At 36.4% G+C, this 24,449-nt stretch overlaps 1 protein-coding gene across 2 annotated transcripts in view; it reads left to right on the top strand.

The window, feature by feature from the left end:
- Positions 1-24,449, top strand: part of LOC120542760 (uncharacterized protein C7orf50 homolog) — a 278,068-nt gene that overhangs the window by 2,908 nt on the left and 250,711 nt on the right. For both annotated transcript variants that reach the window (XM_039775406.1, XM_039775404.1), the window contains exon 2: positions 4,896-5,064. In XM_039775406.1, the coding sequence (XP_039631340.1) occupies positions 4,912-5,064 (153 nt within the window). In that variant the 5' untranslated portion in view covers positions 4,896-4,911. The remainder of the gene's footprint in view (positions 1-4,895; positions 5,065-24,449) is intronic.

The raw sequence follows: 24,449 nt of genomic DNA, 5'->3' as shown, positions 1-24,449 counted from the left end.
TCTCCCTCCCAGGATTTTTTTTATAATAGAGAGATAGGATCGAAAACAAATCAACCCCCACTCCTGAGAAAGAGAGCATGACCAGCAGAGTAAAACTTAATGCTAGTGGAAAGAAGTAAACACGTGAATAAAGATAAATGGAGAAGAAAAAGAAACGGGGAGAGAGTCTGCTTCCTCAGTGCTTTAAAGGCTTATTCTAAATCAATGTTATTGATTTGATCCTGCCAGGTGTTGAAAAAGTTCTGCACAGATCCTCTAAGTGAGATTCATTTAACATTTTTATTTTCTTCATCCAAGAGTTAGTTATTACATTTCTTTAATGAAACCGTTTTGTAACAAGTAGTCATATTCAAAAGTAATAGAGGTAATAGAATGCAGACAACATCAAATACTTGTTTTTATCAGCACTTTACAATGGATTGAAAAACGGAGCACAAAGAAGCTTGTGGTGGCTCATTGGCTTTCATACAAAGAGACTGAAGCCCCCCACCTCTTGATGCCTCTGTTCATTTTTAAACCCCTTATGTGTTTATATCAGTTAGAGCAGCTGTACCTTTGTGGTGTTATTAATGAGTTCAAACACCATTTCACTGCAGGTTGATAACATCGACAGTTAATATTGTTCAAACTGTTCAGTCTTGTATATGCTTGCATAATTGCTTTACCCTTCCATGCATTTCCAGAGAAGTGATTTTTTTTGTACTCTTTTTAGTTAACTTACCTATAGCAGCAGGATGAAGGCACTGCTGTGTCACCCATTTGTGCCCGTGTGTGCCGTTTGACTCGCTTGCATTGGGCATCTGAGCAGCTGTAGGAAATGTAAAAGAGGAAAACCTACAAAACATACAATTCATGCTTCTGCTGTCAAGGTAAAACTGAAACAGTAGTTCAATTCATAGTTGAATTTTGCACAGAATGGTTCCCTGTTTTAAGACGAACAGGTGAGTTTGCAGATTCACCAAAGCTTTTCAGTGGTAAATTATGAAATTTCAAAACTTCGTGCAGTGCGATCTGTTTGAGGTATCTGAATGAAAATCGAACTTTCTTGACAAATTTCTTTCACGAATAAATGTGCCACGTCTCAACAGAATTGGTCCACTGCTTGGGTTGGGTGTGAGTTGCTTCATGTGGACAGACCTGCAGGCAGACTGACAGACAGACAGACAGAGGCCTTTGCATTAGGTGCTTTGTGTATTTTATATAATATATAGAGGTGCATCTCAATAAATTAGAATATCATCGAAAAGTTAATTTACTTAAGCAATTCAAAAAGTGAATCTCACTTATTACACACAGATTAATATATTTCAAGTGTTTATTTCTTTTCATTTTGCTGATTATGGTCTACAGGTAATGAAAACTCAAAATTCAGTATCTCAGAAAATTAGAATATTGTGAAAAAGTTAATATTGTAGACTCCTGGTGTCCCACTCCACTAATTAACCGAAAAGCCTTGAAATGGTCTCTCAGTCTGCTTCAGTAGGCCACACCATCATGGGGAAGACTGCTTAGTTGACAGTTGTCCAGAAGACAGTCATTGAGACCCTCCCTCCAAAATTAGGGGAAGCCACAAAAGGTCACTTCTGACGCCGCTGGCTGTTAACCGAGTGCTGTATCCAAGCATATTAATTGAAAGTTGAGTTGAAGGAAAAAATGTGGCAGAATAAGGTGCACAAGCAACAGGGATAACCGCAGCCTTGAGAGGATTGTGAAGCACAGCCCATTCAAGAATTTGGGGGTGATTCCCAAAGAGTGGACTGCAGCTGGAGTCAGTGCTTCAAGAACCGCCACACTCAGACGTATCTGGGACGTGGGCTACAAATGTCACAGCATTCCTTACGTCAAGCCACTCCTGAACCAGAGACCGCGTCAGAAATGTCTTATCCGGGCTAAGGAGAAAACAGACTAGACTGTTGCTCACTGGTCCAAAGTCCTCTTTTCAGATGAAAGTAAATTTTGCATTTCATTTGGAAGTCACGGAGTCTGGAGGAAGAGTGGAGAGGCACAAAATCCAAGTTGCTTGAGTTCCAGTATGAAGTTTCCATAGTCAGTGATAATTTGGGGAGCCATGTCATCTGCTGGTGTTGGTCCACTTTGTTTTATCAAGTCCAAAGTCCGTGTGGCCATTTACCAGGACATTTTAGAGCACTTCATGCTTCCCTCTTCTGACAAGCTTTACGGAGATGCTGATTTCATTGGACCTGGCACCAGCCCATACTGCCAAAAGTACCAATTACCTGGTTTAATGACCATGGTGTGTATCACTGTGCTTGATTGACCAGCAAACTCGCCTGGCCTAAACCCCATAGAGAATTGTCAAGAGGAAGATGAGAGACACCAGACTCAACTATGCAGATGAGCTGAAGGCCACGATCAAAGCATCCTGGGCTTCCATAACACATCGGCAGTGCCACAGGCTGATTGCCTCCATGCCAGTAATTCATGCTAAATGAGCCCAGACTGAGTGCAGGGTGCATACATGGATAGACTTTTCAGTTGGCCAACATTTCTGTTTTAAAAAATATTTTTTTTCTTAGCTGGTCTTATGTAATATTTTAATTTTCGGAGATACTGAATTTTGAGTTTTCCTTACCTGTAGGCAAGCAAAATCAGCATGAGAAGAAATAAACGGTTGAAATATACAGAAGTTTCACTTTTTGAATTGTCAGTCAGTCAGTCATTTTCCAACCTGCTATATCCTAACACAGGGTCTCGGGGGGGTCTGCTGGAGCCAATCCTAGCCAGCACAGGGCACAAGGGAGTAACAAACCCAGGTTGGGTGCCAGCGGACACACACACACACACACACACACACACACAAACACACCAAGCACACACACACACCAAGCACACACTAGGGACAATTTAGAATCACTAGTGCACCTAACCTGCATGTCTTTGGACTGTGGGAGGAAACCCACACAGACACGGGGAGAACATGCAAACTCCATGCAAGGAGGACCTGGGAAGCGAACCCACATCTCCTTACTGTGAGGCCTTTTTGAAATGAATTACTGAAATAAGTTAACTTTTTGATGATATTCTAATTTATTGAGATGCACCTGTATATATAATATATAATGTTTCGGTGGAGTATTCCTTTAACAGATCAAGCCACATTTCCAGGATGTTTTCTCATGCTTCTTATTTAGCTTTTGAATGAACCAAAAATAGGTAACATTTTTGCTGAGGTTTTCTTAATTTTCATTTGTTTTTATAAGCAAGCAGCAATCACAATTGATTCAGTCAAGTGCCGATTCTGTGACACAGCCCTCATTTATTAGCTGAGGTTGCTGGTATGACTGTCACTTTACTTATTAGTTCTCAGTATGTTCCTCACTTTTAACAATTGTCCATTTTTCACAACTGTGCCTTGAAAATCGATTAATAGGGGTTGAGAATTTCACTTTATGCATGTTTTGAATGTAATGTACTGTATAACAGAAACATTATATTGTGATCTGGTAGTTTGAAATGCATTACAATCTTACATCTTACAATTAGTGTATTCCAAGAGGGTTTGTCTAGCTTGTTTGAATTTTTTATTCATCTTTATATTTCATCAACAATTTTAGTGTTTTGTTTTTAAGAGCTTCCTCCAATTTTCTGCACTTATTTCACTCACATATATCTTAAGTTTTGATTATGGAAAAAGTTAAAACACAGCACCTAACTTTCAGGGTTGGGATAGTTTTGTTCATAGTTTACTCATCAATATTGTTTAGAGCAGTGATCTCAAACTCCGGTCCAGGAGGGCTGCAGTGGCTGCAGGTTTTCATTCTAACCCTTTTCTTAATTAGTGACCTGTTTTTGCTTCTAATTAACTTCTTTTGAATTCATTTTAATTGACTTGTTCTTGAGGACTCAAACCCCTCAGTTGTTTCTTTTTCCTTAATTAGCTGCCAAACAATAATGAGATATAAAATGAGCCAAAACCAGCAAACTGTGACCATCATACAGTATCTGAAAATAAAGAAAGATGAAGGTCTCAGGAATATTGATCTGCTCAGGTCCACAAAACATTTTACCAGAGCTTTTAGAAAAGAGAAAATCAATAATTTTGGAAATGTATGCCTTTGCACAATGAGAGCAGCAACAAGATATATAGTTAAAGAACGGGTTTTAATTAACAACAAGAATCAGTGCCTAATTAAGCAACTGGTTGGAGTGAAATCGGTTAGAGTTTGAGGCCCTGACTTAGTGGGTCGGCTCATTCACTCCACGTTTCATTTCTGTTTGGGTGCCTTTAGAGCACGATGAAGAAATTCAGGGGAACAAATCTTAAAAAACAAGTCAATTAAAATGAAAGGAAAAGGAGTTGATTAGCAGCAAACACTGGTCACCAATTAAAAAAAGGGTTAGAATGAAAACCTGCAGCCACTGGGGCCCTTCAGGACTGGAGTTTGAGACCACTGGTTTAGAGGGAATGAGCAAGTGTCACTGCTATTGTCATTGAGGCCCATTTCTGCTCTACAGTGACACATTTTCTCTTTCAATACTGCGTACTTTGTCTCTTATTGCTCTAAAATTGTAATGTTGCTTCTTGTAGTTAGAAGTCCAGCCAAAATTAGCTAAACGTCCATTTGACAACATAAGGAAAAGTTCCAGTGAGTCCATCCTGCTAGTCCAAAAAGCAAGTGTGCAATTTCATTGATGCCACCGTATAAACTTACTAATTTATCAGCACACAATATAACTGTAAACTGCTTTTGTTCAAATGCAGAGTCCCCAAAAGACGAAAGTAAGAGGTGCACATCAGTAAATTACGAGAGCTGAACTTTGAGCAGATTCCTTGCTTCACTTCTCAAAAAACCCCAGTTCTCTGGAAAAAAAAAAAAATAAATTTGAAATATTTTCCCCAACAGAAAATGGATTTTTTTGTCTATTCTTTACAGTGAAGAATTTCCAGACATGGCAAAGAGTAAAAAGCACAATCCTACCTCACAGACTGAAGATGTAATGGAAAAAAAATTAAAGTCTAAGAAGCGTCTTGTTGAAGATTTATCACATGAAAATGAGCCTCAGCCTGAAAGAAAGAAGAAAAAGAAAAGCAGCAGCATTAAGGTTAGTGACCAGACACTTGCTCTAAAGTTTATGCCCAAATTCCTCTCTTTTCAGACTAAAATGCTTCTAGGATATCATTAACATTTAGCCTAATGGAAGAACATGGATTCATTCATTCAATTAAAGTAACAGGATTTGTGATTAGTAGCATTTTAATTTTTATTTGTGATGCTAGCTTATTACCTTGGTGTGTATTTCATTTAGATTTATTTAAAAAAAAAAAAAAAGCTGTGAGTTTGTGTTATGAATGTCGTTTGTCAAGTTCAGAAGTTAACATCTGAAAAAATATTTTTGCTTAATACAAATGAGTTTATTTAATTTCTGAATAAAACCAAACTTGTTGCGAAACATTTAAAACTGGCAATCGCTAAACTATAGTTGTGACTGTAATTTCAGTTTTAGTTTTGAGCTGCTTTAAGCCTGCTCACACTTAAATAGTACTTAAAAATAAACTTGTTACATTTTCAGCTTGAATGGGGGAAACCTCCCTTTAGAAAATGTGGTTTATTATAAGTATATGTTGGACATACATACAGTGTTATAAATGTGGTGTCATCCTACAGAGACACTACCCTACATTGTCACCCTTCCTACAGAGGTAAAGCAGAAATTGTCAAAGGACAGACTGGACCTGCCTCTCCTAAATGTGTAAATCGTGAATTGCTGTATGACGTGCCTTTCTTTCAAAGCTCAAATTCATATTGCTGTACATATAGCTGGTGTCACCTTCTCTGCAGATGTTGCATGAATAACAAAATTGTTGGACAGAGAGCTAGTGTCACCTTTCCTTATGCTTTGGGAGACTACCCAGTATGCAGTGGGGGAGAGTATATCACGTAGCAGCATTTTTTCAACAATCTCTTCCAATTGCACTTCTTCAGCAGTATTTTCAGAACGCATTTCTTCCAACATAAGACAGACATTAGACTGACTTTAACCTGGAAATGTATCATGTTGTAGACTACTGTGTCATTTCTGAGCTTGAATATCAGTTGGAGCATTGTCTGTGTGGAGTTTGTACATTTGACTTGTGGGTTTTGCTCCCGCATGTTGAAGAATCATATATTCTAGGTGATTTGATATGTCTAAACTGGTCCCACATGGGTGAGCTTGAGAGAGTGTTGAATGTGTCCTTTGACGGATGTTCAGTCCAGGACTGGCTCCTGCCTACCATCTGGTGCTCTCAATATAGACACTGGCTGTCCATGGCCCATAACTGAAAACGGATGGCAATAAAAAGCCATCCGTGAAAGACTACTTTGTTCACATTGCATCACTAACCACCTTTAGCTCAGCATTGTTTATGAAATTATTGCAAACGTAAGTCCCAGGTTTTACTCGAAGCCTGTTTTAGATACCTGCTCACTTTGTAACCCACGGATGGACAGTTTCCAAACTATTTCTTTCAAGGCTGGATTAACCCAATTATTACGAGAGTTAGAAAACACTTGACAGATTCTAGCAAATGAATAAGTGAATTTTAGTTTCCTTCAGAATTATTCTCTGAATGGTGTTTTTATGATTTTGGTTGGAGGATGAAAGCAGCTTTCTTGGCAGTAAGTCTGGTTAATTGCTATCCTCACAATTAAAGTAGCTTTATTATTATTAAACTAGCAATTTGCCGCGCGCTACGCTGCGCGTTGGATGACCACAGTTGAAGGACTCAATCGTAAGGACCTTTCGTCGGGTGTGTCATTGGCACGCTTTTGCCTCTTTCTTTCGTGATCACGGCGTAATCTTTCTCTCTCTGTAGGGTTTCAGTCGCCTTTCGTTGTGCGGCAGAGACGTGTCCTTGAGCTAATCTGTGTGAATGCTGAGTGTCTGTTTCTTGCGAGCGACTGTCACGCCTTTGCCTCTTTGCTTCGTGATCACGCTGTAATGTGTCCTCTCTCGGAGCAGCAGGTGTAGTTGCGTTTCGTTTCAGCATTGTTCCGTAAGGTCTCCTCTGTACAAGTGCACATGGGTACAAAGGGATAGTGGGCATAGTGAAACACACGCATTGGTGACCAGGGGAACCATCCGACTCAGACGCGGGGCTCGAAATACTCAAGTGCACATGTTATTTATAATTTAATTTTTTTTTTTTCTTATGAACTTCCCCAAAAGAGTTAATCCCTGTAAATAGTTAATAGTATATGAACAATATAATCTGTTGTAGTACGGGCGTTAATTAGTGTCACACACATAACCTGCATACACCACGTGTTTGGCTGTAACGCCAGAAGCGCGGTGGACACTGTAAGGGTAGGTTGTGGTTTCTGTTTCTTTCGTGACTTTTTTATTTCATTTTATTGATTATTTAATAGGCAGAGGGGGGAAGACGTTAATGTGATGCTCTATTTGTTTACTTTTGTTTTGAAAAGATTTTCGGGAACAGGAGCAATAAAAGCAAAAGGGGAAAGAACGGAGGGGGGTAGGAGGAATTCTAAGAGGGGACGGACTGGGGGTTTTCTATGGGGCGGCTATACAACCAAAAGGAACGCGGACCCGGACACGGCGCTGGGCTTTTATTATATAGACGCTTATATTTGTTTTAATTTAAATCTCCTGGAATGGGTGTGAGTGAAAATACAGTATGTATAATATACTGTACATAAATGTTGATAATGATAAATATAGGTCTGTAGTAAAATATTAGAGGAGGGTTGTGTCAGTATGTGTCAACAAGAGGAAAAAAGGGTGAAATTTAATTTATATTCAAAAACTCTTTCTAAACTTTATAATTTTTCAGAATGTCTTTAAATTTTGCCATTTTTGTTCAGACTTGTTTTAAATTGTTTTTCTAATTTTGGCCACATGGTGGCAATATTTATTAGTACTGTACTGTAAAGTCTTGCATGCTAAGCGTTTAGGGTCAATGTTTATTTCTGTGTTGCTTGCATTATTTATTTTTTTTCACACTTCAGTTTTTGAACACCAATAATATTTACAAATATTATTTTATTGGCATTGTGGCATATTTGTAGATTACATTGCAGTGGAAATAATGTATTCATTTACTTTTAATTTCATCTTAAGATCTTTTTAGTTCTAAGTTTGTATGCACTTGCAATCAGAAATATTCAACCCCCTCACCTCAAAAGACATTATAGTAACATGAAGCGAGGTTAATGAAAATATATGCCAAAAACACATATATAAAATATATTTATTGACCTATTTTTAGTTATTTTGAAAACATAAATGGACTTAAGTTTGAGTTCAGATGAAAAATATAACTCTTTTCGTAAATGTGTATGTGCACTATTATTCAACCCCCAGCTTCAGTACTTTATGGAGCATTTTTTAGCCTTTAAAACTTCTAATAATTGTTTTCAGTAAGTGCTGACAAGCTTCTTACACCTATCTGTTGGAATCTTTGCCCATTCTTCCTTGCAAGATCCTCCAGCTCATTGATGTTTCATGGCTTCTGTGCTGCAACTGCCTTCTTTAACTCCCATCCAATGGATTTCAATGGGATTTAAATCTGGGGACTGTGAAGGCCACTCCAGGACATTCCAGGATCTATTTCTCAAAATAACTTGGGAGGTGTGCTTGGGATCATTGTCTTGCCGGAAAGTCCAGTGATCACCACAATTTGATCTTTGAAAAGAAGGCATCACCTTCCTTCTTAAAATGGTCAGGTATTTCTGTGAATCCTTGATGCCAGTTTATACGGTCAAGATTGCCAGCTCCTGCAGCAGAGAAACATCCCCACATCATCAATGACCCACCTCCATGCTCGACTGTGGGGATGGCATTCTTTTGCTTATAAACCTTGCCTTTCTCATGCCTTATATACTGCATTGCCCATGTTCCCAAATAGTTTTTCAATTTAGTTTCGTCAGTCCATTGACCTAGTTCCCAAAAATCTGCAGGCTTATCCAGATTTCTCCTGGCATGTTCTAGTTGACCTTTGATGTTCTTTGTGGTCAAGAGTGGAGTGCATCTTGGATTGTGGCAATGAAGTCCTTATCGATTCAGTGCTTGTCTTATAGTTGCCACTGAAGCACTTGTCCCGGCCTTCATCAGGTCATCCTATAGGTGTTTTGCAGTAACAGAGGGGTTTTTCTTAGTCGTTCTAACTAAGTTGTTAAGGTCTGTTGATGCAATTTTAGGCTTTGTCTTTTGGCCAGGTAGGTTAGCAGATGTCCAATAAGTTTTAAAGTTCTTTATAATGCTCTCACTAGTGCCTCTTGGATTGTTCAATTTTTGGGAGGTCCTCTTATACCCTATGTCCTTTAGGGGCAATGAAATCATTTGGTTTCTCAGCTTTTGTGAAAGCTCCTTAGTCTTACCCATGAGTGCAACTCGCATTCAGTACCTAAATGGGTGGGGTATTTATATGCATCACAGTTAAATCAATTAAGGATCATTATTGAATTCCCAAAGGCTTAATTATGTTTTAGCTCCACTTTAGGCCATATAAACTAGCAGAAGGTTTTAGAAACAGCAATATTATATAAGGATTGAATAACTGTGACATGTGTGTATTAATATCATATCCTGTTACAAATACTACATCATACATTTTCTTTGTTGATTTTATGTATACCTCAACTGATAAAGAAGTATTCAAAAAAAAATCTAGCTGTCTGGAAAAAAAACTTTCATTGGTAAACCCTTATAATCTTGGTCGGGGTGAATATTTCTGATTGCAACTCTATAGTAAAAAATTCTTTTATTGACTTTTTTTTCTGTCACCAGGGTTAGGGTTAGTTAAGGGTTCACCCAGTTACTAAGTCCATGTGTGCAACTCTTACTCCTAGGGATAGCTGTAGGAGTGGGCCTTGGCACCCCTTTTCTGGATTAGCATTAGAATTACCAGAGTTTACGAAAAAACTCGTAATTCCGTCCCACCTTAAATCGCTTCTTAAAATCGTTCACAGCTCTCCACCAGTGCCTTTTGTCATCTAAATGTGCTGATAAAAATCAGGGTGCAAGCAGCCGGCTATTCCATCCCCCCACCGACTTAGAATGTGCACAAACTTCTCTCAGCTCATGCCTTGATTGAGTATCTGGGAGTGAAGTGGAGTTTTAGAGTGGAAATAATAGATCATTATTTGGAATACATGCATTTCACGTGTGTTCCGTTTCTACAGTAATCCATGTAAACACATTTTTAAAACAGAAACGTTTTTCATTTTGTAGTAGTAAATGACAAAATGTAAGCATAAACTATATAATGTATGAAGCCTGAAGTCCAAATATCAAACACTTTTACAAAAGGTACAAATATAACAGAACAAGTATAATTTTATTCAAAAATATAACTGCAGAAAAAAGCCACCTTAGCATGCTATATTGACACATACTTACTACAGCTGCTACGGTAGCGTAATGGTATCAGCCGCTGACTAGTATCCAAAAGGTCATGAGTTCGATCCCACATGGTTCAGTTTTGAGAAGTAAATTGCTCTTATTCTTACTATTTTAGAATAAAAACATGCATTTGATTTCAGTGTGTAACAGCCAGTGTAATTTATGATACTTGTAAAGGTTAGTTTTTTTTTATTCACTTTTCATTCTCTTAGTCGTGTTCAGGATTCTTCCCTACCCCCCATCTAAGAATGCTGTTTTCACATAAAGACGCGCTGTAGCTCTGCAGCGTACTTGTGACCGCATTCTCATACCAATGCTTGCGAACTGAAGTGCCTGCGTGCACTTTTCGTGGCATTTCACGTCTATTTTTTTGAGCATGCCCATGTCGCTCAAACACAGGAACATATGTTGGTGTACAAGAATAAAAAAACAAGTGCACTTTTATTCTAGACTATAAGTGAAGAAAAAATAAAGCAAGTTACAGTAGGCGGTTGATACGACAGCTTGCGTGGTGCAATGCTAAGAACTGCTGATTTCGATACGTGCTATATAAAATCATCACATTCAAATATTAACAATTTCCACACACCCTTCCTACATTCACGACATGTGTACATGTTGCAGTGTACACATCTCTCTGTGCTATGGTTCCTATTACACTGAATGAGCACCTGACATTGTACTTTCTTCCCTATATAAATAACATTTGAGTATAGCGCGTCTCCAAATAAATCACATTTGAATTATAGCGCATCTTTATGTGAAAACAGCATTGTCAGATTTTGGGGGAGATTCGTGAACGCGACTGAGAGAATGGAACTGAATAAAAAAAAAGACTGAAATCAAATGTATGTTTTTATTCTAAAATAGTTAAGTACATGCAATATTATTTGAAAACGAACAGCGTCAGATCAGGTTTGAATACACGCTGCGACGCTGAACTCCGTCTATCTACATAGTAATAACAGTAATTTTATTATTATATAGGAGCTTCCCTGTCTGCCTATCATATAGTGCCTTTCCTTCCTACCTATCTATATATCTATCCCCTTAGCTGTTTTTTATATATCTATTATACAGTGCCTTCCCTGTTTATTTATATATCTAGTGCCTTCTCTGCCTGTTTGTCTGTCTGATTGCATATAGTGCTGAACTTACTGCTCTGTACTATTCTGTCCTCTGCATGTCCTGGAGTACAAAAGAAACGGCACACACGTGAAATGCGTGTATTCCAAATAATGATCTATTATTTCCACTCTAAAACTCCACTTCACTCCCAGATACTCAATCAAGGCATGAGCTGAGAGAAGTTTGTGCACATTCTAAGTCGGTGGGGGGATGGAATAGCCGGCTGCTTGCAGCCTGATTTTTATCAGCACATTTAGATGACAAAAGACGCTGGTGGAGAGCTGTGAACGATTTTAAGAAGCGATTTAAGGTGGGACGGAATTACGAGTTTTTTCGTAGGCTCTGGTAATTCTAGTGTTAGATTCTCTTTGATTTTATTGGGAGTACCATGAAAGGCATCTTTGAATAATGATGTGTCTTGCCCTTCCTTTTAATCCCATATAATATGAATAACCGTATCAGGAGCCAGTTGAAATGGTTTGTGCTGCTTCTTAAAAGGAATGCACTATGCACAATCCACTGCCAAGGTGCTAAAATTTGTTAAGGTTAGGGTGGCTTGCTATGTCCAGCTCTGTGTTGCCTCTACAATCCCATCCAGGATGAGCACTAAGAACTCCAGAGTAGACGACTGTATAATACGAGGATTTCTTGCCTGGGTGCCAGCTGAACTGAAGAGTTCTGTGTAATGTTAAGGGCTGAACTCAAATGAACACCGGATGGTGACATTTGTGGAGTTGGCATTTGATCAAAGACTCGTATTCAGCCCAGGTTTAACATACTGTGTTGCTGTTGACTGATGCCAGGGATGCTTTCTGTGATTTCTCATTTATTCTGGGTACTTGCTTCATTATCAGAGGCTGCATTTTTTATTTTTTTAAATAAAACATTTTAAAGCTGTAAGGCAGTAGTTTAATGTGAACCAAAAGCCTTATTGAAGTATATTTTTTCAATGAGTTACATCTTCATATTGCATAAACATTAAACAAATGTGTATCTAAAGTGCTTTAATAAAAATATGTTCATTTGTATGAGACCATAAAATGATTAAAAGGAATTTAGGTTTGTTGAAAGAAGTTTGGATTTTCGCTCTTCCCCTCCTTTTACATGTACAAGAGACCTAAACCCCACTGAAGACCTGTGGGTTGAGCTGATGAAGAGAGCTGACAAGCAGGCCTCGGAATCCAAAGGATCTAAAGGGATTCTTTACAGAGGATGTCTTGCCATGTGTTCGCTGACCTTATTAAGCATTAGAGGAGAAGCTGCTGTGTTGTTATCTTGGCACAGTTTGGGTGGAGGGGCTGCACAAAGTATTAAAAGAAGGGGTGCAATTTACTGTGGGACACATTTTTGAGAAAATATTTGTTTTGTTTGTTTTTTTTTTTCTTTTAATTATTTTACTTAAATGTTAGATATTTTTTAATATTTTGATTGAAAAAGCAAGAGTTTAAACAATAAAGACTTTTTGGCAGAGTATTATACTCTTATTTAGCAGGGGTGCCAATGTTAGTGGAATGCACTGTGTAATTCTCTTGTACAATTATGAATGCGGTTAATGTTTGCTGACTTTTTGAATGGTGAATTTAATTTGATGGGGGTATATCGATGCACAAATCTTGCATTATAATGCTTATTTAGATTTTGAGTTCATAATATGCTGCATTTTTAATATGTCTTTGCCTGTTATTATTGTCATTAACAAGGAAACCATAGTGTTTCCAAAAAAGGAGATGATTAGAGTTCTAGCTTGACATTAATCTTTCCAGCTTTATTTCTGTTTCTGGAGTACATTGGTTATCAGAGTGGTTTGACTGTGCCCTGCCATGATCTGGTGCTTGGCTCAGGGCAGTTTCTTACCTTGAGCTCAATGCATCCCTGAGTTGGATTAAGTACAGTAGGTTAAAAAAAGAAATGTACTAAACAGACAAGCTAGATGGGGTGAACGGGGTCACATTTAAACTTATCTTATATGTTTAAAATTGTTATAAGAAAACATTAATGTTTGTGAATCTAGAATAAAGTGTATTATTTATCTTAAAGTTTGTAATGTTTCGGTTTTCTGAAAACAATATGCGGTAAAAGTCTTGTAAAATGGTGGTTCTACATTGATTCAGGTTAAACATACGTAGACCATTTGCTCGTTAGAGCTCAGATTTAGTGTATAACTCAAGCAACAGTACCATGTTGAGATGGCATACATTGACAGTCTTTGGAAGTCTGAAATTAGAAACAAACTCTGGCTTTTAATTTTATTATTGCAAGATGACCAAGTGTGATAAACATGGTACAGTATGTCAGTGCTGAGCTTAGATTAAAAGAACATTATTTAAAAGACTCCTATACCTCAAAAGAGTATAAGTACTTTGTGAACTCTGTTTTTGATAAAGCATTTTTTTAATCATTTACAATTTCCTAAGGAAATTGCACAAAAATTGTACAACATAATTCTTTCTTGAAGGAATTTTTCGATTTTTATTTTTTTCCCCCTGAGTAAATCTTGGCCATAATAATACTAAAGACTCGTAAATCGTCCGTAGTAATAGATTTCCTCAATGTTTTAATTACTATGCTTTACTCGATTTCTCATGATGAGTAATGGAGTTTATACAGTTAAGTGATAGAATTAAGCAGCAGCTGAATCTTTATTCATTCTTACATTAACACTGTTATATTTCAGCCAGGGTTTCTCCTTGGCTGGGTTTCAAATTCTGTGGGCTGTACTGGAGAAACATTTCTGATTCATGGAGGCCCCAACTCCTAACTTACAGGACTTAAAGGACCTGCTGCTTGGATACCGTCAGAGGTCAATAGGTCAGAGCTGACTTGCTTGCATTAGGGGGATCTCCACAATATTAGGCAGGTTATTTTACTGTTGTGCCTCATCAGAGTATTTAAAGTAGCTATATAAATGGTGTGGGTGTAGGATCAAGGAACTGATGAAATTTACAGCAGGACTAGCTGTCACTTTGGAAGCAGCATGCAACATTCAATAGGCTTTGAATAAAATGTGAAAGTGGCCAGCATCCATCAAATTCCATTTAATGTAAATAAATTACAGTGGTTTCAGATTAAATTCTGAAAGTCCACTGACGATTGTGTAACAAAAGTTGAGTCTGCTGAAGAAAATCAGGGGTAGGCAGTGTCAGTCTTGGATGGCTACAGTGGCTGCAGGTTTTTGTTCCAACCCAGAAGTCAGTTGCTGATAATGAAGCACTTAATGCTCAAGTCAAATTTTTCTGCTTCATTTTAGTGATCCTACATGTTAAGGTTTGCCACCCTTAAGTGCTTATTTCAGTCGTGAGGAGCTGCATTCAGTGTTTTTAATGGCTCCATATTAGCAATAAGATGCAAATGACAAAGGGGTCATCAGTTCTCCATCTAACTTGCTTCCATTTACACCTGTGTGGATTCATCTTGCATTATTTGGTTTAATAAAAGAGAAAAATCTGTCAGACTGAAAATGATCCATTAAGTCTGAGATTGGCAAGGATTGTTTTCTAATTAAGTACAGTAATTGGGTTGAAACCAAAATCTGTAACGATTAAAATCTACTTTTTCATCAAAACCACATCTCAAAAATAGGAAACAAATAAAGCATTTAGAGGTGAATATATGATACAGAAAAGTTTGGTGGGCAATAAGGTGCTGCAGACAGGTTCTTTATTATGTTTCCATTATTTTTATGTTGTTATTGTTGCTGTACCTCCTATTACTGTCGCCTGTAAAATCTGGAATTGAAAATGAAATGAATCCTACTTAGCTAAATTGGGCAATTATGGAAATAGCAAAATAAGATATGGAATAAGCATTACTTCTCAAGTTGATTCCACAGAATGTATCAAAAGCAGCAATAGGTACACAATGTACTGAACCAGTCTATTAGCTCTCCTTATAGACATTCCTCTTCATTAATTTGCACATAAATTTAATCTGATTAAATCAGATATAAATTACTGTATGTGTAGTTTACAATACATTAAAAATGACTCATGAAATAGAAAATTGGTTATCTAGTGAATACTGGCATGTTTGTTGTGTACTGCAATGTGTATAAGACAGTGTAACGTTTACTTGCATTCTGATTTTTAGTAATTGGTCAAATTACTAACACAGAATAAAACACGACTTAATATAAATACCATGATTGGTACAGAACACCCTGATTAAAGACAATTGAGATTGAATTTAAAATTAAAATGAAAGTGATAGTTTCTTCTGTTCATTCATTCATTATTGAACTTGAGTTCAGAGGTGTTGGGCCCTATAGCCTAACCCAATAGCACTGAGCACAGGGGAGGAACCAGCATTAGATGGACTGGCAATTTGTCAGAGGGCACATTTGTATATATATACCTGTATTCGGTCTATCTATAGGGTGGTCCAGATCTAATTATGCAATTTTCATTATGCTATAACTTAAATCCCAGACCATCGAGAAGTGTGCGAACTGACGACATGAAGAATTGTCTTTGTGCCAAACTGGAATCATCCCCGCATAAATCAAAGTCATCCAGACGATCTGGATCTGCATAATTAGATCTGGACCACCCTGTAGTATTTTATATATAATTTAGTTCAAGGTTTAGGTTTGTTCAGAATGGGTTAGGTGCTCAAACCGATAGGGTTGATTTAATCATAATAATTGTTTGTTTTGATACTATTTTTGTTCAGAACTGTTCTTTTACAGCGATTACTATTTTTTGTAGTGCTGCCTAGATACAAAAACACATCATATAATCACAGTCTTTACCCTTTACATAAACCCATTGCTTGTATTTGACGTTTTTGTTTAATTTAAACTTTCAATTTGTCTCATTGTTTCTTTATTTCACTACAAGAAAAACAATGCATTTTCCTTCCATTCGTTTTCTCAGTCCTGCTTATTGTGATACAAAGCAAGAAGAATCAGTCAGAAAAGCAGAAATCAACATTAGTGTGTGCAGATCCATCACAGACCTACTTACAAAATGTTCTGTTTTATTGCTAATGTGCATGTCACTATTTCACAAAATATGGAATGGCATTTGGGGGAACTCGCCCCCACCCATTTTGGAGTGGGGCCTTAACCAATATTTAAATCTCAGTTTGTGCAATATGTGTATATAGAAAAATATGTGAGAAAGTGTCAGTTTATCATATAGCTATAACTGCTGATGCCTTTATGTTTATCTCTTGTGTAAGGAAGGTGCGGTGAGCTGACTATAGAAAAAACATCCATGCTAATTTTACAAGCGCCAAAGGAATTCTGCTTTGGTCTTATTGGCTAAAAGGTTGTGGTTTTGCTGTTCATGTTGAAGACAGGATCTGATTGCACATCCCATGTACTCACTGAAAGTGACTCTCAGCAGGGCACGTCTTGTGCATATTGAAATATGATTACATAAGCATACTGAAATGGACTTGCGGCAGACACTAAAAGCTTTTAACATAAATAGTCAGTTTAATAGTACCATAACACACCATTGTCTAAGCCTGCTAAATCCTGAGCAGGTTTGCTGGGGGCTGGAGCCTATCCCAGCAAGCTAAGGTCTCGGGGCAGGAGCAATTCCAGGACAGTGCGCCAATACATCACAGAGTAAACACACACACATCTGGACTAGTTTGTTTGTAGTTAGAATTTTAATCAGCAATTTTAAATAGTGATTCTTGTGAATATAATTCCTAGGGACATTACTCTTTACACAAGTTATTAATGGAAGACCATACTTTTCTATAGAGACTTTTTTGCCGTACATTTATACCCACCCCATTTACACCAATTAATTTGATTTAGAGTGAAGGGCAGCAGGAGCTTATTCTGGCATCACTGACTGTAAGCCAAGAACCAGTGTATCTGTGGGGTACAAGCATGGCCTGCTGATATAGCCTTCAATTATCAGTTTCCTGTAAAAACTTGTACCCCATGTTACTTTGGAGCAGCTGAGTATTTCATTCACTGAGCATGTCCACTAATGCTGTGCTTTTTCTGTAGTCCATATATTAGCTCCATCCTGGCAGAATTGTGCACAAAATAAAAAAGGCATCTTAGTATTCGTGCTGTGAACTGTATGTTTTTTGTCTGTCACATTCCAGTTGATCTCTAAATTTAGAGCCTCTCTACTGCAGGAATCCCCTTTATTTAAACCCTGACTGCTTAAAAAAAACTGACAGCATTTGACATCAAGTATACTTAATGGACTGAGCTGGTTTAAACATTTGTGCAGTTTCATATTTTGTAAATATTTATAAATATAAATTGTGATTAACTTGAATTTTATGAACTTGCTCACAATGTTAATAAATCAACTTGCATTCGTTGACTTTGTTATCATGCAACACTGGGTAAAAAGTACATAACATCCTCAAATCTAGTTCACTGTTATAGGAACCAGAACCACTCCCAACAGATCTGTGTGAAAACGGGACCAAACCCTGGACAAAGCATCAGTCCATCACAGGGCTGACTCACAAATACATCCATTCTCTCACCCACATAGGGCCAAATTTTTAAATCACCATTATACCTCACATTACAAACACGGGACGAATGTGTAGATAACAACTGGACGTGGTCTTGGAACTCGGAGTGCTCAATCCATGGGGCAGGAGCACTGGCCACTGTGTCATTATGCTGCCAAGGTAAAACTCCATAAGAAATCGGAGTGTCCTTGAACTTAACCATGTTGATATGAGCAGTGTATTCTAATGCATAAAGTGACACTCCGTGGTAATGCTGCTATATTTTGTCTCATGGGCCTGAGGTTCCATTCTCATCCTGCTTTTGCATTTTGCAAGGTAGCATGATTGGAGACTCTTAAGTGGTGAGGTGTGAGTTAGTTTTGGGTGTGAGCAATGCACTGACCTCTCATTCACAATTGGTTGCTGCTGGTGTAGGCTCTGGCAACCCTTGATGCTGAGATAGCAAAATAAATTAATTTGGATGAAATGAGAATAAAACATATTTTTGTATATTTAGTTCTTGGGGACAAATAAACTTTTACAGTGCAGAACTGAATTTTAACCTGTGTCTTATTTTGGCAATGCAATATTTTACAAATGTTTAGGTTTTTTTTTTTTAAATACTGTAATTAGGCTGTTATTAATTTCATTTGTAATGAAATTTCAGTTGTAAAAACACTATCAATTTTTAATCTGCAGCTCACGTTGGTAAAATATTTTTTAACTTTTAATATTTTAAATGTATCTTTTTGGAATGTATTATTTTAATAATTGCTGTTTTTAATATTTTTTTGTGTTTTACTCTAATATTTTTTTAACCACATCCTGCTTTTCTACCATTGTAGTTTCTTACGTAGCTCAAATGCACATATGTGCCAGTGAGCTTACGAATACAACCACATCTCCGGGGATATTAGAAAATTGTCAAAAACAGGTTGTAGTTTGAACTTGTTTAAGAGCTACAAACATAACTGATCTCAATATTTTCTTTTGGATTAAATCTGTGTTCAGTTCTGCAGTGTCATCCTTACGTCATCCAGATTTGTTTTGCATAATTACACTATATACCTTAAGCATAACCTGTATTAATGTGTTCATTGCATTATTTACCATGTAATGAATCGGGCATCCTATTCATATTTTTCTCATCTTTTAACCTGTCACATTCATACCCTGTACACCTTTTAGGATTGTGTTCTGTACTGAAATAATTAATGAATTTTCTTTTCAGATCACTAATGCAGTTTAAATTTACATTATTTTTTGCCAAGTGTTGATTATTTAACAGATTCAGAGATAAATGCACAGGTAGGCAAGAAAATGAATTTTGATAGGTGTGTTCCATATTTGCTGTGCTGCTTTTTACAACCATGAAAAAGTAACTGTGCATCAGCCTTATAGAACTACTGATAGAAGTAATACCTTCACCCATAAATGATAATTAAATCTGGTAACTAAGTATACAGTATGTGTGCATTTGTTTATGAGACAGTTAAATACTTTCCCACAAAAGTTTATTTTCTCTAAAAGAGAATAAAGGAGGGTAAATAGTCTTTGGACTGTATGTCACTATGAACTTGACTTTTTTTTTTGCTGTATTATGAGTTCTGACTTCAAACCTATTTTAACAATGCTAGGAGCAGATTTCCCAGGATGGAACGTCCCAGCTGGAAAAACATTTTTTTTTTTTTTATAAATGTTTTCCCAGACCGCAGACCTAATATCCTACTGTTTGTTACAAAAATTATACTGTGTTGTGCACTACTTTGTGCGTACTATTATTGTTTTACAATATAATTTATGTTAAGCATCTTTCTCAGATTTTACAATCTAATAGATTAATGTATGCTTTAAAAATAATCCTCAAAAAGACCATTGGTTAAAAAGATTCTAATCCAAAACCTGCATTACCTATTAGTCAAAATTACTCTCTGGCAATTCATTATTGAACACACTTTTAAATAAATTGAGAAACTCCTGGCGCCTCCCACGCTATTGTGTATTTTTATAGGCCAGTCACTGCTGTTAGTGTCCGTAAAGAGCCGCTCCTAACCATCTTGGTTATTTCTTGCAGAGCTGATGATGCACATTTTCAATTCAGAATTCCTACTCTAAAGAATATGCATCTACTAAACACAATGAGCAGTCAGACTGGGGCAGCAGTAAATATTAAACTGCTGCTGAATCTCAAAATGTTATGGTCAGAATTTGCAATTTACTTTGAAAATGAAGTTATACTCAGTAAGAATCCATTTGTTACTCAGCAATCTATTGACCAAATTATTAAGAAAACATTCAATATTGTTTATGTAGATTTATTAACTTGTCAGTTAAACACTTGGCTGAGTAAGGGGCACTCCTCCATTTTGATTCCTGACTTGGATACCTTTATTATGGAGTTTGCACAGGTTTATTCTGGAGACTTAGATGTAGAATTTTTTTCTCCCACATTAAAGAGAGGTTGACTGGGAACTCTAAATTGACGAATTGTGAATGTGCCCACTCTTTAGACAGTTACTTTCAGAATATGCAACTATCCTTTATGGCCAGAAAAAATCAGTTTAGAAAAACTGAATGACTATATAACTGCAGATAATGTTGTATCTAGAAATTGTAATAATCAGTGTCTCATCATATTAATTTTTGAAACATTTTGTATTTTTTTTCTCTCTTTCTGAGCTTAAGAACATTTTGTAAAACACCTACAGCTACCTGCTGTACTTAAATATTTGCTTTTTGCGTCATTTTGATCTATTGAAATTCCATTATGGAAATTTTTTTTTAAATTTTAATCAATTCTTTGATATGACTGTTGTTATGTTTCCTATGATGTATTCCTACATCACACCACAACTCATCAATCTGTCTTTTTTGCCTTCAGCTAGCATATAGTCGTTGACACAGTGTAAAAATCTTGAAAAGATCCACTGAATGCTATCAAGGCTACAAAACTTTAGGAGATCTTTGTTGATATTTCATAGGGATAAATGTGATTGTTATTGTGTAATGATGAATACAGATGTTGCGCCCTGTGTTTCTGCCAGAGAAAGCACACTCCTCTAGGCTGGACATAAGCCATTTTAATCAGGATTATGTTGAGAGACAGCAGAAATAGAACAACAATTTGACTGTTTCCTTTATTTTACATTTGGTGTGGTAAATGACAAATGACCCAATCTGTACATCTAGGTCATCACGTAACTAGAACTCATTAAAAGAAAAAGTAAAAGGGAGGAAAAGACTTTAAACCAAATGCATTTTTCATTTTAGTCAACAACAGAATGAAATGTAAACATACCTCCAGTATTCCCATACAAAGCATAATGCCTGTTTTGACAGTCTCTGTCAAATTGTTTTTTGTAATCTATATGTACTGTGGATTATGTGACAACTTTTTAACACAGGTCAACTTACAGTATGTGTAGTGACACATATGAAATACAATTGTCTGTCCCAAATATAAAAATAGAGCAGTGTTTCAGATTCATATCTATTTTTATCAGCTAATTATTTTATTAATCGGTGTAAAACAATTATAAATGTAATTATAGCCCCTTGTATTTTTCATTGATACTTCGTATAAAGTAGAAGTCAATTTGTGTGGCATAATGATTAGGTCTGTGGCCTAGCTGCTATAGAAGGTTGGAGTTGAATCATGTTTTTTTTTCTCTGGGAAGTGTGGTGTTCTTGATACACCCTAAAGACTTGTGTGTTTGTTTGATTGATAACTTAGTTGCCCAGTAGAAATCTGTGTGAAGTGTGTGTGTGTGTGTGTGTGCTTACTAATGCCTTGTCTAAGGTTGTTTTTTGTCTGGTTCATTACTGTCATGATAGACAGCTGAAATTAACTTCATTCTTGCAATAAGCTATTTATCTCCATATATAGCCACCCTATTTCACCCTTTAACTTCCCCTTTAATCCTGATATTTCATAATTTAGGTATAATATATTAATTTACTCTTTAGCCACTGAGTAAATGTCCATGTTTTTTTAATCAATAATGTTTAAGAGATTTTTTTAACATTGAGTGTAGTTCCTTAAAGGAGAGGTACTGTATATTTGAAATAAAGCTTATTTTTACAATGCCTTTATTTGCCATAGACACTTGTTTTGTTAGTTGAGTTTGTGTATAGTAATTTTATTTAAGAAAAAGTATCTCCTTGAGTGGCCTACAATTACAAACAATTGGGAACTAGCCTAAACATGAAATAAAAACCTTAAGTACTGATTGTATGAAATAGAGTATGGCTGCTAAAGTTGAATCATAACTGGGATGGTGCAAATATGCATGTGTGTGTGTAAGCCCTTATCCAAAGTGTGTTATAAAGATGTATTCCATTTTTGTAGTGTACTTCCATTATTTAAAGGATTGCGGATATCCTCGTCTCTGTGTTGTCTGATTCCCTTTTACACTTATGGGTTGTGATTATATACAGCTAGTTTCCTGAAAGTTAAAGCTACAAACTTAAATTGTAACATCTGCTATCAAAGTGGCTATCATTTTTTTAATCTGGTATTTTGTTCAAATTGTGTAAGCATGTAGTTAAATAAACAATTATACCAATAATCTCTACATTGTCATTATGAGCAACGATATACAGATGAGGTGTAGCTGCAACAGATGGGGGTAATAGAATAAAGTAGGAGATGTAATTACATGAACATTGTACGAACAATGTATAGCCTGTAGAGACTGTGAGATCCAGGCCGACTTTTAGTAGACGTGATAAATGTTGAACAATACTCAATGACTGAGAACAAATGCCTGTGTTGTATGGGACTTACTACTACTGCAGGTGGAAGACATGACGGAAACACTTTCTCTCAACACACCCTAATTTGTGCTACTAAAGAGTGTCCAGCTATTATTAAGCATGCAGACCTTTTACATTTTCTAAATTGATTTGGAAGAATCTGTCAAAGCTGGAAGTACCAAAATGGTGCATTTCATTACAGTTAGTTTGATTATTATTCATGTATACCTTGGCAGGCAGCTTGAATGCAAAATGTCACTGTTTCACTGTCTTGAATTGAATTTTGATATTTACAGTATATTAACTAGTATTAGTGATGGCTTCCAACATGATGATACTGTTCTTTGAAGGGGTTGAAATCTAGCAATATATTATTTTTCTTCTAGGTTTCATATACTAGATAATATGTACATTTGTATAACATTCTAGTTGTATTGTGTAATTAAATACAGACACACCTTTTATTTCTAGATTATTCATAATTTCATACCATGGATGATTTCGTTTGGCTCCATCATGTTTTACATGAAAACTCCACCCACACTCCTCATTCTTTTGGTTAGTGCAGCTCCAAAATACAGAAGGCATGTTTTTTGAACCCAGGTGGTTTGCAGCTTTGAATTAGACAAATGCAATAGGTAGATTTTTGTTCATATTTAGAAAACGTGTCCTTTGCCTGTAACTATAATAACAACATTCCATGATTTTAAAAAATAAACTTAACTTTGATATCTAAATTATGCTTTGAGAGAACAAGGATGTGATTGCAATTGGAGAACAAAGAATTCACCACCCAGCATGTACACATAGTCACCAGCAACATAGGTTGCTAAACCTATGCAGATCATGGAAATTTTGGAAAAAAAAGGAAAAAACTACATATTTATAAAATGTTGAAATTATCCTTTAATATGTCCCAAAGTATCATCCGTTTAGCGCTCACTGACTTTAGTAGAGCTGTACAATTCCGATAGAGTGGAAATCTTTCAATCAGTTTCAATGTGCTGTGGCTTTTAGAGTTCTTGTTTGCCACTGTGTGTGCGTCAAAAGCTGTCCCTCTCTCCTTGGTTAGCTGTGGTGCTGCTTCAGTGGTACATTTCAGTCCATTCTGTTTTAGTAGTTATAGAACTAAAAATATGCTACACTTAGATTTTTTTAATTTATTTTTATTAAAGTTTTTATTGAAAAGAGGTACAATCCAATACATCTGTTTATGACTTTTGTCACGTTTACAACAGATATAGCTTATATATTATCAAAAAAGCTCTTCATGGCATAAAACAGATCAATATATCTCTTTGGGTTATCTCTCAATTATAGAAAAAAAAAAGAAAAAAAAAACTATTTACAGAAGACAGGGGATGTATATACAATACCTATTCATAAAACATCTGGTTCAATAGGGGTTATATACTCAATCCACCTAGACCAAAAATCGACAAACAGATCTATTTGGTTATTGATACTGAAAGTAATTTTCTCCATTATAAACACATTTTTTACAACATCAATCCAATCCTGTATTTGTGACGGATTAGGTTTGTACCAGCATCTAGTAATAGCTTTTTTACACTTAGATCTTTTAAGGTATGACATAAAATGTGGAGATTACCTGAAAGATAGATTGCCTGAATGATTATTCATGCAATTGCAATTAGTCATTTGAAGCCTTATGGTGCATTCCGTTCTTAACCAACCTTTGTGCAGTTTTAAAAGATTGAGATAGTTGTTGACATGTTTCATATGACTGATAACTCACTTAGTTA

The sequence above is a fragment of the Polypterus senegalus genome, chromosome 13 (genome assembly GCF_016835505.1).
Source record: "Polypterus senegalus isolate Bchr_013 chromosome 13, ASM1683550v1, whole genome shotgun sequence".
NCBI classification, from domain to species: Eukaryota; Metazoa; Chordata; class Cladistia; order Polypteriformes; family Polypteridae; genus Polypterus; species Polypterus senegalus.
The sequence above is the reverse complement of the archived record's forward strand: the minus strand, read 5'-3'. Positions and strand labels throughout refer to the sequence as shown.